This window comes from Pelophylax lessonae (genome assembly GCF_965119305.1).
Source record: "Pelophylax lessonae genome assembly, chromosome: 2".
Taxonomy (NCBI): domain Eukaryota; kingdom Metazoa; phylum Chordata; class Amphibia; order Anura; family Ranidae; genus Pelophylax; species Pelophylax lessonae.
The window spans coordinates 561,624,585-561,637,265 of NC_138769.1; the positions used below are offsets into that span (position 1 = coordinate 561,624,585).

The 12,681-nt window shown below is 46.7% G+C and overlaps 1 protein-coding gene across 1 annotated transcript in view; it reads left to right on the forward strand.

The window, feature by feature from the left end:
* The window catches only part of RNF41 (ring finger protein 41), a 172,499-nt gene that overhangs the window by 151,862 nt on the left and 7,956 nt on the right, over positions 1-12,681 (forward strand). The window contains exon 5 of the mRNA XM_082245466.1: positions 10,834-10,937. Coding sequence (XP_082101592.1) covers positions 10,834-10,937 — 104 coding nt within the window. The remainder of the gene's footprint in view (positions 1-10,833; positions 10,938-12,681) is intronic.

The window sequence follows — 12,681 nt, forward strand, 5'->3', positions numbered from 1 at the left end:
ACCATCCTGTTTCCAGATTAAACAAATCTACTCTTGTGCCTGTGGAGGATTCCCCAGTTTTTACAGATCCAGTGGACAGGCGGGTGGAATCCCTTTCCCGCCATCTTCACGTGCTGGCGGGTTCAATTTTAAAACCTGTTTTTGTATCTTTGCTAGTCTCAGATGGCGATGGAATGGATTAGGGGTTTGCAGGAGTCTTTGGACCCCGAGACTGTTCCTCTGGAACAGTTGGAACTGTTGGGCCAGATTCTCCAGGCTCTGGTGTTTCTGTGTGATGTGTCTATGAATGCGGCTCCCCTGGTGGCCAGGGTCTCAGCCGTGGGCATTGTTTTAAGACGCATGGTCTGGTTGAAGAGCTGGTCGACTAACCAAGCTTCTAAAAAAGCTTACCTGATCTCCCTTTTCTGGGAGACAGGTTGTTTGGCAACTCAATGGATGAGATGATCAGGGGCCTGACTGGCGGGAAGAGTACTCTTCTTCCTCAATCCTCCAAGGGTAAGACACCCCTGTACTAAGCCCTCCTTTTCTGCTCATAAACGTTTTTTCTGTACCTCCGGGGTGCAAGAAAAAGGTAAGCCATTCAGAACTTCTGGAGGCGCTAAGAAACCCTGGCCCTCACCCGTCCTAGGGGTGGGGGGACGTCTGCGCTTCTTTCAGGTACCCTGGACTTCCTTCATTCAGGACGAATGGGTTCGCAAACTGATTTGTTCCTGGTACAAGATCGAATTCTGGTCCCGGCCAGGGGGCAGGTTTTTTCAGTCAAATCTTCACCGGTCTCCGGAGTGTTTGAAGGATCTGGATGTGCCGGTTCCCCAACAGGAAAGCTCTCAAGGTTTCTATTCAAACCTGTTCACCGTGCCCAGAAAGGAGGGCAAGGTGCGTCCAATCCTGGACCTCAAGGCTCTGAACCGCTTTGTGCGGGTGCAGAAATTCTGAATGGAGTCCATTCGGTCGGTGGTGGCATTTTTGAATCAGGGGGATTTTCTGGCTTCCATTGATCTCAAAGATGCGTATCTCCACGTCCCCATTTTTGACATTAGCCATTCCTCCGCTTCGCGGTGGCAGAGGAGCACTTTGATTTCGTGGGGTTACCCTTTGGTCTCGCCTCGGCTCCCAGAGTTTTTACCAACGTCCTAGCCCCTGTGCTGGCCTTATTTCGTCAACGAGGTATTCCCATTGTGGGGTATCTGGACAATCTCCTGTTGTGAGCAGTTTCCCATTCGGATCTGCTGGAAAACCTTTCCATCACAATTCAGACCCTTCAGAACTTAGGGTGGACGATTAATATCACCAAATCTGCCCTGACTATATCTGTGTGGGTCACCTATCTGGGGCTGATCCTCGACTCTGCTCTGGCGAGGTTCTTTCTTCCCTTGGACAAGCTTCAGAAGTTGCAAAGGGTGGTCCAATTGCTGATGGAGGCCGATCAGTGCTCCTTGTGGGCTTGCATGAGGGCCCTGGGTCTGATGGTCTCGACCTTTGAAGCAGTCCCATTTGCTCAGTCTCACACGAGACAGCTGCAGAAAGAGATACTCGGTCATTGGACCAGAAGATTCGGTGAAGTCTGCTCTCTTGTTGGATCCAGTCACCTGTCCTGTGCCATGGCAAGTCCTTCCTGCCGGTGTTTTGGGCGGTGGTCACCACGGACGCCAGCCCATCAGGCTGGGGTGGAGTGCTGGGGGAGCTCTGTGCTCAGGGGACTTGGGCGTCGGAAGAGTCTTCATTGCCGATCAATATTCTGGAGCTGAGAGTGATCAAGCTCTGCCTGCTTCACTGGTCGGGTCTGCTACACAGCTCTCCGGTTCGGGTCCAGTCAGACAATGCCACGGTCGTGGCTTACATTAATCAAGGGGGCGCCAGGAGTGCCCTGGCGGCAAAGGAGGTGACCGGGATTCTGGTATGGGCGGAACAGTGTTCCGGCTCTTTCCGCAGTCCACATCCCGGATGTGGAGAATTGGCAAGCGGATTACCTAAGTCGTCAGGTGTTGGATCAGGGGGAGTGGTCCCTGCATCCGGAAGCGTTTCATCTCCTGTGTGTTCGGTGGGGGACCCCAGATGTGGATCTGTTTGCATCTCGCCTCAATAGGATTGTGGCCAGGTCTCGGGATCCTCTGGCCAACAACACAGACGCTCTGGTGTCTCCTTGGAGTTGGTATCGCCTGATCTATGCATTCCCTCCGCTCGTTCTCCTGCCAAGGTTTCTTCGCAGGGTGATGATGGAAGGCATTCTGGTGGCACCAGACTGACCTCGGCGGTCTTGGTACGCGGACCTGGTAAAAATGGTCGTGGATCCTCTATGGCGTCTTCCTTTGCGGGAAGATCTATCTCAAGGACCAATCTTCCATCCTGCTTTACGTTCGCTGGCTTTAACGGCTTGGCTGTTGAAAGCAAGGCGTTGAGGGATAGAGGTCTTTTCTTATTCGGTGATTCCTACCCCTTTGAAGGCCAGGAAGTCGGCATCTAGGAAGAGCTATCGTCGTACGTGGAAATCGTACATTTCTTGGTGTGAATCGCTGCAGCTGCACCCTCGCTTGTTTTCTGTAGCTAGGGTTTTAGCCTTTTTACAAAAAAGGTGTTGAGCAGCGCTTGCCGTTGGGTACTATCATGGGCCAGGTTTCGGTCTTGGCTATTTACTTCCAACGTCCGTTGGCTATTCGTAGTTTGTTTTGCACCTTCATTCAGAGGGTGTGCGTCGCCTCCCACCCCCCCCCCAGGAGATCCCCGTTACCGCCATTAGATCTTAATCTTGTTTTGTCTGTTCTTCAAAAGCCTCCTTTTGAGAATATTAGGGAGATTTCTCTGCTTTCTTTGTCGCAGTGGCTGAGTGCCTTTTAAGCTTTTCGCCATCAAGCCTCTGTTGTACAAGTTTGTAAGGCAGCGACTTGGTCGTCTGTGCACACCTTCTACCAAATTTTACAAGGTGTACTTTGTTGGCTTCTTTGAATGCCTCTTTTGGCCGAAAGGTTTTGCAGGCTGCTGTTTTCATAAAAGAATGTTTGTTTGTCCTTCTCTTCGGGGTCTTTTATCTGGGTGAGATCCTGTTGTTGAGCTCCATGTTGCCTGGTTGGCTAAGTTTAGCCTTTTGGAGTTGACGTTACTGTCTGGTTGCGTTTTCCCACCCCCCTCATGCCGATACTGCTTTGGGACGTCCCACTCAGCTCCTGGAGATTATAGGCTGCGTCTGTCGACGAACGATAGAGAAAATAAGATTTATTTGTAAGATCTTACCATAAAATCTTTTTCTCTGATCTTCCGCGACACTCGGCACCCGCCCCTCTGTTTGGGGTTGGTTCTGTTGTCTTCACTGCTTTTAAACTAAACTGATGTGCTGGGTTGTGCAGTGGGGGCTTATGCCTGGAGGACAGCCCCCTGTGCGTGTGCATTTAAATTTTCCTGCTTAGACTACTCCTGATGGGAGGAGCATAAACCATCTCCGCTCATGGAGATGAAGCTGCGTCTGTCGACGGCGGACATCAGAAAAAAAAAGATTTTATGGTTAGATCTTACAAAAATTTGTAAGATATTTCTAACGTGTACACAGCAAAAATTACACCCCAAAATACATTCTGCTACTTCTCCTGAGTATTGCAATACCACATGTGAGATGTTTACACAGCTTGGCCACATACAGAGGCCTAACATCCAAGTAGTACCTTCAGGCGTTCTAGGAGCATGAATTACACATCTAATTTATCACACTTTTGAAGGCCCTGGAGGTCCAGGACAATGGAAACGCCCACAAAATGACTTGGGCACTCTGATGGTCTGCAGAGAGGTATTCTGGTACACTGATGGGCTGCAGATAGGTACTCTTGACAGGTACTCGGGTACCCTGGTGACGGGTACTCGGGTACCCTGATGGGCTGGTACTCGGCTACCCTGATGGGCTGGTGACTGGTTCTCTTTATTGGTGGGTAATCGGTGTGTTTTGGTGTGTGAGGAGGAGAGCCTGGTAACAGCTAGTTACCACGGCTTGTTTACATTCTGTGACCGGCTGTGATTGGACACAGCCGGTCACATGGTAAAGAGCAAATTTAATTGGCTCTTTACCCTAATCGGGGATGGGCTGTGTCAGAGTGACACTCTCTCCATCCCCGATCGCCGTTCTGCGCGCCTCTGGGGGGCGCACACGAGTGGCGTGAGAAAGGACCATGCATGTGGCCGGCTGTGATTGGACACAGCCCGTCAAATGGTAAAGAGCCATTTTTATTGGCTCTTTACACTGATCGGGGTGGGCTGTGTCCCGATCAGTGTAAAGAGCCAATAAAAATGGCTCTTTACACAGCATAGCAATCCCCAATCGCCATGCTGCATGCCTCTGGTGGGGCGCGTTAGAACGGCAAGAACGGAGGTAGGAGACATTTCTGCCGGCGTCATTTCCCTATACGCCGGTAGGGAAGTGGTTAAAGGGAACTTTTACCAGTATTGTGCATTTATATTTAAAACGATTATATCCATTAAAAAGTCTCTCCGCTTTTAGTACTACTTTAATATAAAAGATTTATATCTCCCTTCCACCCTTCATGTAGCCTAAATGCCCATATATCCTACTTCTGGGTGTATTTATTATTATATATAAGTAATCTATATTACTTCCACTGTTTCACAGTATAAATGAACCCCTTATAGTAGCGATCATCTGCTCTTTTTGTATTAGGCGGTACAAAAAAAAAAGCATGCTGCTGCTGCTTAACATCTTAGGCTTCATGTACACTAGATGTTTGAAAACCTCTCCTGAATGCTGGAACTATACAGCTAGTAACCGATGGCTAAAAACATCAGTTTTGCTGGGTTTATTTATGCGTGTTTAGGTTTAGAAGCGTTTTTACATTGTAAAATTGTCAAATGTATCCCCATTGAAAACCCCTATAAACAAAGTGCTTATGAAACGCAAGTTACCGCGTTTAGACATGTTTACACGCTGTTACAAGCATTTGGCTTTTCAAATGCCAATAAACCTCCGTCTGAACGCATTTTTTTTTTTTTTTTTTTTTTTTTGTTATAAAAAAAAAAAATGCCACTAAACTCAACTGCCTCTAAACGACTTCAAACGTCTGTGTGCATGGACAGGTAAGATAACGGGAGAGTTCGGGGGCTGCTGAAAAAAACACCCAACTGCTCTTAAACGTCTGTTTATCAGCAGCAGTGTATATAAGGCCTTGGGGCCTGTTTCACATCTGTGTTTTTTGGTGCTTTTTGCAGAAAAAAAATGTGAAAAATATTTTTTCAAAATTGTCGCTTTTTTTTTTGTTTGTTTGTTTATAGCGCAAAAAGTAAAAATCGCACAGGTGATCAAATACCTCCAAAAGAAAGCTCTATTTGTGGGGAAAAAAAGGATGTCAATTTCATTTGGGTACAGCGTCGCACGACCGCGCAATTGTCCGTTAAAATCACGCAGTGCCGAATCGCAAAATAGGGCCTGGTCAGAAAGGGGGTAAAATATTCTGGGGCTTAAGTGGAGTGGTTAAAGTGATTGTAAAGTCTTCTTTTTTTTTTTTTTTTCAAATAACAAGCATGGCCTGTTATACTTCCCTCCTCTGTGTAGTTGGTTTTGCACAGGGCAGCCTGGATCCTCCTCTTCTTTGGTCCCTGGCTGGAGCTCCTGGTCCCTCCCCTCCCAAAACCAAGCTGCAGCTCCATGTGTCCATTCAGACATGAAGCTGCTGTTCGGCCCGCCCCCAATTTCTCTCCTGATTGGCTCACTAACTTTGACAGCCAAGGGGGCCAATGGCCGCAGCTGTATCTCAGCCAATCAGGAGGGAGAGTCCCAGGACAGCCGAGGGACTCATGGATGGCACAGAGAGGGTGGCACAGGTAAGTATTAGAGGTGCTGGGGAGGCTGCTACACACGGAAAGCTTTTTACCTTAATGCATAGAATGCATTATGATAAACCTTCTGACGTTGCAACTCCTTCAAAATAATTTTTCAAAAAGACCTGTTTTTGTATGGCCAGGATAAGTAACCTCAGGCGCAGGTAGCTTTTTATCAGGTCACCCTCCTCTGACAAGGGAGTCTGTCATACATAAAATAATACAGTTCTGTCTGAAAATTGGCAAAATAGTCTTTTCAGTCTCATATTTCTCAGATTCAACCTCTAATAGTATATACAGTATATCCCTTCTGTCCGTTATTATCAAGGTGGATTAGAGATTTTGCTCCCTAACCCTATAGTTATTTATATTTACCACTGCATATAGATATTTAAGAATAAATTGCCTTTTTTTTTTTTTTCAACTTTGAATTAAAGATTATGAAAATAATCGTTAGTTGCAACCCTTCTATAATAACACTAAAGTGCTCCACTATTTGTTTATTGTAATTTGTAGTGTTTTGTATCAGAACACAGTGCAAGCAGTGCCGCCTTTAAGTGATCCCGTGTCTAATCCGCTGCCGGGACCACATTTTTATCAGATGCAGAATCGGCCACAGTACAAAATAATTCCAAGGCTATGGCAGCTAGCTGCTGCCATAATGGTATTTAACGTCAAAGTTATGATGTAAATGTACTGTGGGCAGTCGTCAATTGGTTAAGAGGGGTGGTATTTAGAGACTGTGTTCACTTCCAATTTCTGTTATCCTTCATCTATATTAATAAAACGCAAATGTCCCTGCGTCCGCTTTCCCTGCTTTTCCCTGTGTCCGTGGAAATTCGCTACTGTGCATGTGCTGAACAAACAGCCGTTGGGACGCAGAGAACACCGCCGCGGAAAAATTGCTGTCACGGGCGAACCAAAGGAGCTGGAGACCCCCAAAATTGTACCGCAGTTGGCCAAGAAACTCCCCTACAGCTGAGAAAAATTTTGGGGTTCGGGGATGAAAGGGCGCGAAGCAGTGACCCGAGAACCGGGACTCCCCCCCGCCATAAACTCCACTGTTAAACCTGGTCACCTCGCGGTTAGGTCACGGCCCGGTTCTCGGGGTCACTGCTCCGCGCCCTTTCATCCTCTAGACCCCAAATTTTTATCAACTGTAGGGGGAAGAGTCATGGTTACCTGCGGTACAATTTTGGGGTCTCCAGCACCTTTGGTTCGCCCGTGACACCTCCCCAAACGGACCGTGACCTAACCGCAAGGTGACCAGGTTTAACATTGGAGTCTATGGCGGGGGGAGGCCCGGTTCTCGGGGTCACTGCTCCGCGCTCTTTCATCCCCAAAACCCCAAATTTTTATTAGCTGTAGGGGAGCATCTTGGCCACCTACGGTACAATTTTGGGGTCTCCAGCACCTTTGGTTCGCCCGTGACAGCACCCTTCCCCATACACTACAATCCCCTCCCTTCCCCATACACTACAATCCCCTCCCTTCCCCATACACTACAATCCCCTCCCCCCCCCCCAACGCTTCAATCCCCTCCCTCCCCCATGTATGGGGGAGGGAGGGGATTGAAGCGTAGAACCCATCCCCCCATGCACTATAATCTCCCTCCCCCATACACTATAATCTCCCTCCCCCATACACTATAATCTCCCTCCCCCATACACTACAATCCCCTCCGTCCCCCCATACACTACAATCCCCTCCGTCCCCCCATACACTACAATCCCCTCTGTCCCCCCATACACTACAATCCCCTCTGTCCCCCCATACACTACAATCCCCTCTGTCCCCCCATACACTACAATCCCCTCCCTCCCCAACACACTACAATCCCCTCCCCCATACACTGTAGAACCCCTCCCCCATACACTGTAGAACCCCTCCCCCATACACTATAACCCCCCCATACACTACAATCCCCTCCATCCCCCCATACACTACAATCCCCTCCCTCCCCCCATACACTACAATCCTCTCCCTCCTTCCCCCATACACTACAATCCCCTCCCCATACACTACAATTCCCTCCCTTCCCCAACACACTACAATCCCCTCCCTCCCCCCACGCTACAATCCCCTCCCTCCCCCATACACTGTAGAACCCCTCCCCCATACACTACAATCCCCTCCCTCCCCCATACACTGTAGAACCCCTCCCCCATACACTATAATCTCCCCCCATACACTACAATCCCCTCTGTCCCCCCATACACTACAATCCCCTCACTCCCCCCACACTACAATCCCCTCCCCATACACTACAATCCCCTCCCCCCCCAACACACTACAATCCCCTCCCTCCCCCATACACTGTAGAACCCCTCCTCCATACACTACAATCCCCTCCCCCCCCCAACACACTACAATCCCCTCCCTCCCCCATACACTGTAGAACCCCTCCTCCATACACTATAATCTCCCCCCCCCCCTGTACACTACAATCCCCTCCCCCCCCCACCACATACACTACAATCCCCTCCCCCCCCACACTACAATCCCCTTCCCCCATACACTACAATCCCCTTCCCCCATACACTACAATCCCCTCCCTTCCCCAACACACTACAATCCCCTCCCTTCCCCAACACACTACAATCCCCTCCCTCCCCCCACCCACGCTTCAATCCCCTCCCTCATACACTGTAGAACCCCTCCCCCATACACTACAATCCCCTCCCTTCCCCATACACTACAATCCCCTCCCCCCCCCCTATATATATATATATATATATATATATATATATATATATATATATATATATATATATATATATAATAGCTCCTTCTGTTCTAAGTATTTCTAAATAAAAAAAATATATATATGTGTGTGTATATATATATATATATATATATATATATATATGTATATACATAAATATGTATGTATGTGTATAATCTCCTTCTCTTCTAAGTATACTAAATAATCTATACATATAAAGTACAAGTGTCTCTGCGTCCAGTCCCTGTGTGCGTGGGATTGCGCTACTGCGCATGTGCCCCACGGACAGCCTTTGGGACTTGGAGCGCAGAGACTTCGGGCAGCCAGGCAAAACTTTTGGAAGTGGCTGGTGTGCGCGGGTGCGCGCTCACGTGGACTTACGGCTGTCTGTTTTTACAAATGTTTGACCACATATGTTCTAGCGCCCGTTAATTTAACAGGCTTAATGTCTAGTAGTATTAATAAAGTTGGATATACACATACAGTGCATCCAGAAAGTATTCAGTGCTTTACTTTTTAAACATTTTGTTATGTTACAGCCTTATTCCAAAATGGAACAAATTCATTATTTTCCTCAAATTTCTACAAACATTATCCCATAATGACAACATGAAAGAAGTTTGTTTGAAATCTTTGGAAATCTATTAAAAATAAAAAACAAAAAAAAAAATCACATAAGTATTTACAGCTGTTGCTCAATACTTTGTTGAAGCACCTTTGGCACCAATTACAACCAAGTCTTTTTGAGTATGATGCTACAAGCTTGTCGCACCTATTTTTGGCCAGTTTCTCCCATTCTTCTTTGCAGGATCTCTCAAGCTCCATCAGGTTAGATGGGGGAGTGTTGGTGCACAGCCATTTTCAGGTCTCTCCAGAGATATTCAATCGGGTTCACATCTGGGCCACTCAAGAACATTCAGAGTTGTCCCATAGCCACTCCTTTGTTATCCTGATTATGTGCTTAGGGTTGTTGTCCTTTTGGAAGAAGGACGTTTGCCCAAATCTGAAGTCCAGAGTGCTCTGGAGCAGGAATTCCTCAAGTTTGTGTCTCTTAATTGCTGCATTCATCTTTCCCTCGATCCTGACTATTCTCCCAGTTCCTGCCGCTGAAAAAACATACCCACAGGGAGATGCTGCCACCACCATGCTTCACTGTAGGGATGGTGTTGGGCAGTTGATGAGCGATGTCTGGTTTCCTCCCAACATGATGCTTGCCATTCAGGCCAAAGAGTTCAATCTGTGTTTCATCAGACCAGAGGACTTTGTCTGTCATGGTCTGAGAGTCCTTCAGGTGCCTTTTGGCAAACTGCATGCAGGCTGTCATGTGCCACTCTACTATATATGCCTGGTTGGTGGAGTGCTGCAGAGATGGTTCTTCTGAAAAGTTCTCCCCTCCCTACAGAAAAATGCTGGAGCTCTGTCATAGTGACCATCCGGTTCTTGGTCACCTTCCTGATTAGGGCCCTTATCCCCGATTGCTCAGTTTAGCACAGCGGCCCGCTCTAGGAAGACTCCTGGTGGTTCCAAACTTCTTCCATTTATGGATGATGGAGGTCACTGCTCAATGGGACCTTCAATGCTGCAGAATTTCTGTACCCTTCCCCAGATCTGTGCCTCCATACAATCCTGTCTCGGAGGTCTACAGACAATTTTTTGGTCTTCATGGCTTGGTTTGTGCTTTGACATGCGCTGTTAACTGTGGGACCTTATAAAGACAAGTGTGTGCCTTTCAGAATCGTGTCCAATCAACTGAATTTACCACAGGTGGACTCAATCAAGTTGTAGAAACATCTCAATGATGATCAGTGGAAACAGGATGCACCTGAGCTTAATTTTGAGTGTCATGGCAAAGGCTGTGAATGCATGTGATTTTGTTTTTAGTTTTTTATTTTTAATAAATCTGCAAAGATTTCAAACAAACTTCTTTTAAGTTGTCGTTATGGGGTATTGTTTGTAGAATTTTGAGAATAATAATTAATTTAATTCACTTTGGAATAAGGCTGTAACATGGCAAAATGTGGAAAAAGTTTGATGTGAATACTTCCCAGATGCACTGTATTTTGAAACCTTTTTATATTAAAATTTTCTAGAATATTTTTCATGTTGTTGCTTGGACTTAGGTGTGTTTGTATAAATGTATTTGATTTGACTTTAAGCTATTTTATTGTATATAGTGCTGCATTTTGCTTGTCATTCTTTCAAATAGGAGAGCCCCGTGGTAAATAGTAATGTAAATTACAGCTTACTTTATTTTGTATTCAGTGTATTTACATATCATTTTTTTAACTTTCCAACAGAAACGAGACATCCAGCTACTAAAGGCATATATGAGAGCAATCCGCAGTGCCAACCCTAATCTTCAGAACTTGGAGGAAACAATAGAGTATAATGAAATTCTTGAGTAAGTTATGGTATTGATAGAAATTTTACATTCTCATTTGAAAAGTTTGATATTGGCTGTGCCTGTTGCCACCAAAAAATAAATTGGAAGTTAACTGGCTGCTCAATTTAATAGTAAAAGGATCTCCTAATAAAAAAAAAACATGGAATAAAGGTTATAAACAAGATAGGTTAAAAATGTTTTTGTACACCAAGCAAACAAAAGAAGTTGATCCTCTCCTAGCAACTTTGTCTCAAAGCAAGCCATCCTCAGTTCTTGTCCTGACCCCTTATGTTCACTTAGGATGACAGTGCTAAATGTTTCTGTTTTGACATAGTTTGCATCGGGTTGATAATGCCAATGCAGTAGAGCTCCTGTGTTCCCAAATCTCTTTAACCACTTCTGGACCAGAAGGATTTACTCCCTTAATGACCAGGCCATTTTTTTGCAATTTGGCACTGCATGACTTTAATTGCAGTCATGCAATGCGGTATCCAAACAAAATTTACATCCTTTTTTCCCCCCCTACAAATAGAGCTTTCTTTTGGTGATATTTGATTACCTCTGCGTTTTTTTATTTTTTGCAATATAAGACTGAAAATTGTGAGGAAAAAAATGAAATTTTCTACTTTTTCTTATAAAAAGTTTCCAATAAATGAAATATTTGTCATACATTTAGTCCAAAATGTATTTCTCTATCGTTCATTGACGGACACAGTCTCTGATGCATATCAGTAGGGTTATACTGCCTCCTACAGGAGTAGGACACTAGGCAGAAAAAAAAGTTCTGGCTACTCCTATGGGGTATACACCCTCTCTCTTCCTACATAGGATGTCAGTTTTAATCTGCCTAGTCAGGAGTAAGGACCTAGTTCCTTGCTGGAATCTCTGGTCCTGGCAAAAGTTTTTTTTTTTTTTTTATTATATAATTATATATAATTTTTTAGCTAGCTTTTTATCTGGATTTTTTCCTGTGAATTTTACAAGCAACTATGCCTGATCTGGCCGATGGGCTGGATGTATAGATCCAGTGGTCACCCCAGCCGGTCAACGAGCGTGCGCAGGCCTTAGCTCCGCGCTGGGTCGGCCGCAACATAGTCCCACTGGACAGGGACTAGCTCTGTGAGTTGTACGTCTCGCCAGGTTGCATGCGGCTGGTTCTAGGCCCGAGTCGCAGCGTTCCTATTTTGCCGACAGCCATCCCACTTCGGCAGAGAGGGTTCCTGTCAGGAGATGGTACCCGCCTGTGTTCCTGGTATGGTGAGTAAATGTTCCCCCCTCTTCCCCTGGTGGATTTTGGGGTGGACGCGGGCCTGGAACGGTCGAACCCTCACAATCCCAGGTTCCCCTCTGTCCTGTCACGCACCCCCTCCTCTACCTGCGCTCCCCCCTTGCTGGTGGCTGTTGGGTCTACTCCCAGGGGCTGGGACCGTGTTTCCAGGGGACCATGGGTGCAGCGGCGGCGGATGAATGATCATGAGGGGGGGGGGGTCTCGGTCTGTACCTTCAGGGCCCACCTGCTGATCGATCCCACTGTGGAGTCTGGGGTGGTCCTCATGAGGGTCCCCAGCTGTTCTGCAGGCCGCCATTTTCTTGTAGACACGTGCTGAGGAGATCAGCGGCCATCTTGGTACACCCGGCACAGCCATTTTGCGGTGGATTCTCCTGCAAGGAATCGGTATGGGAGTTTCTGGAGGCGTTCTGTGGATGGAGCCCCCCCTAAACCCTTGGCGTTTTCTCAGCTCATTTCCGTTTTGGAGAGATT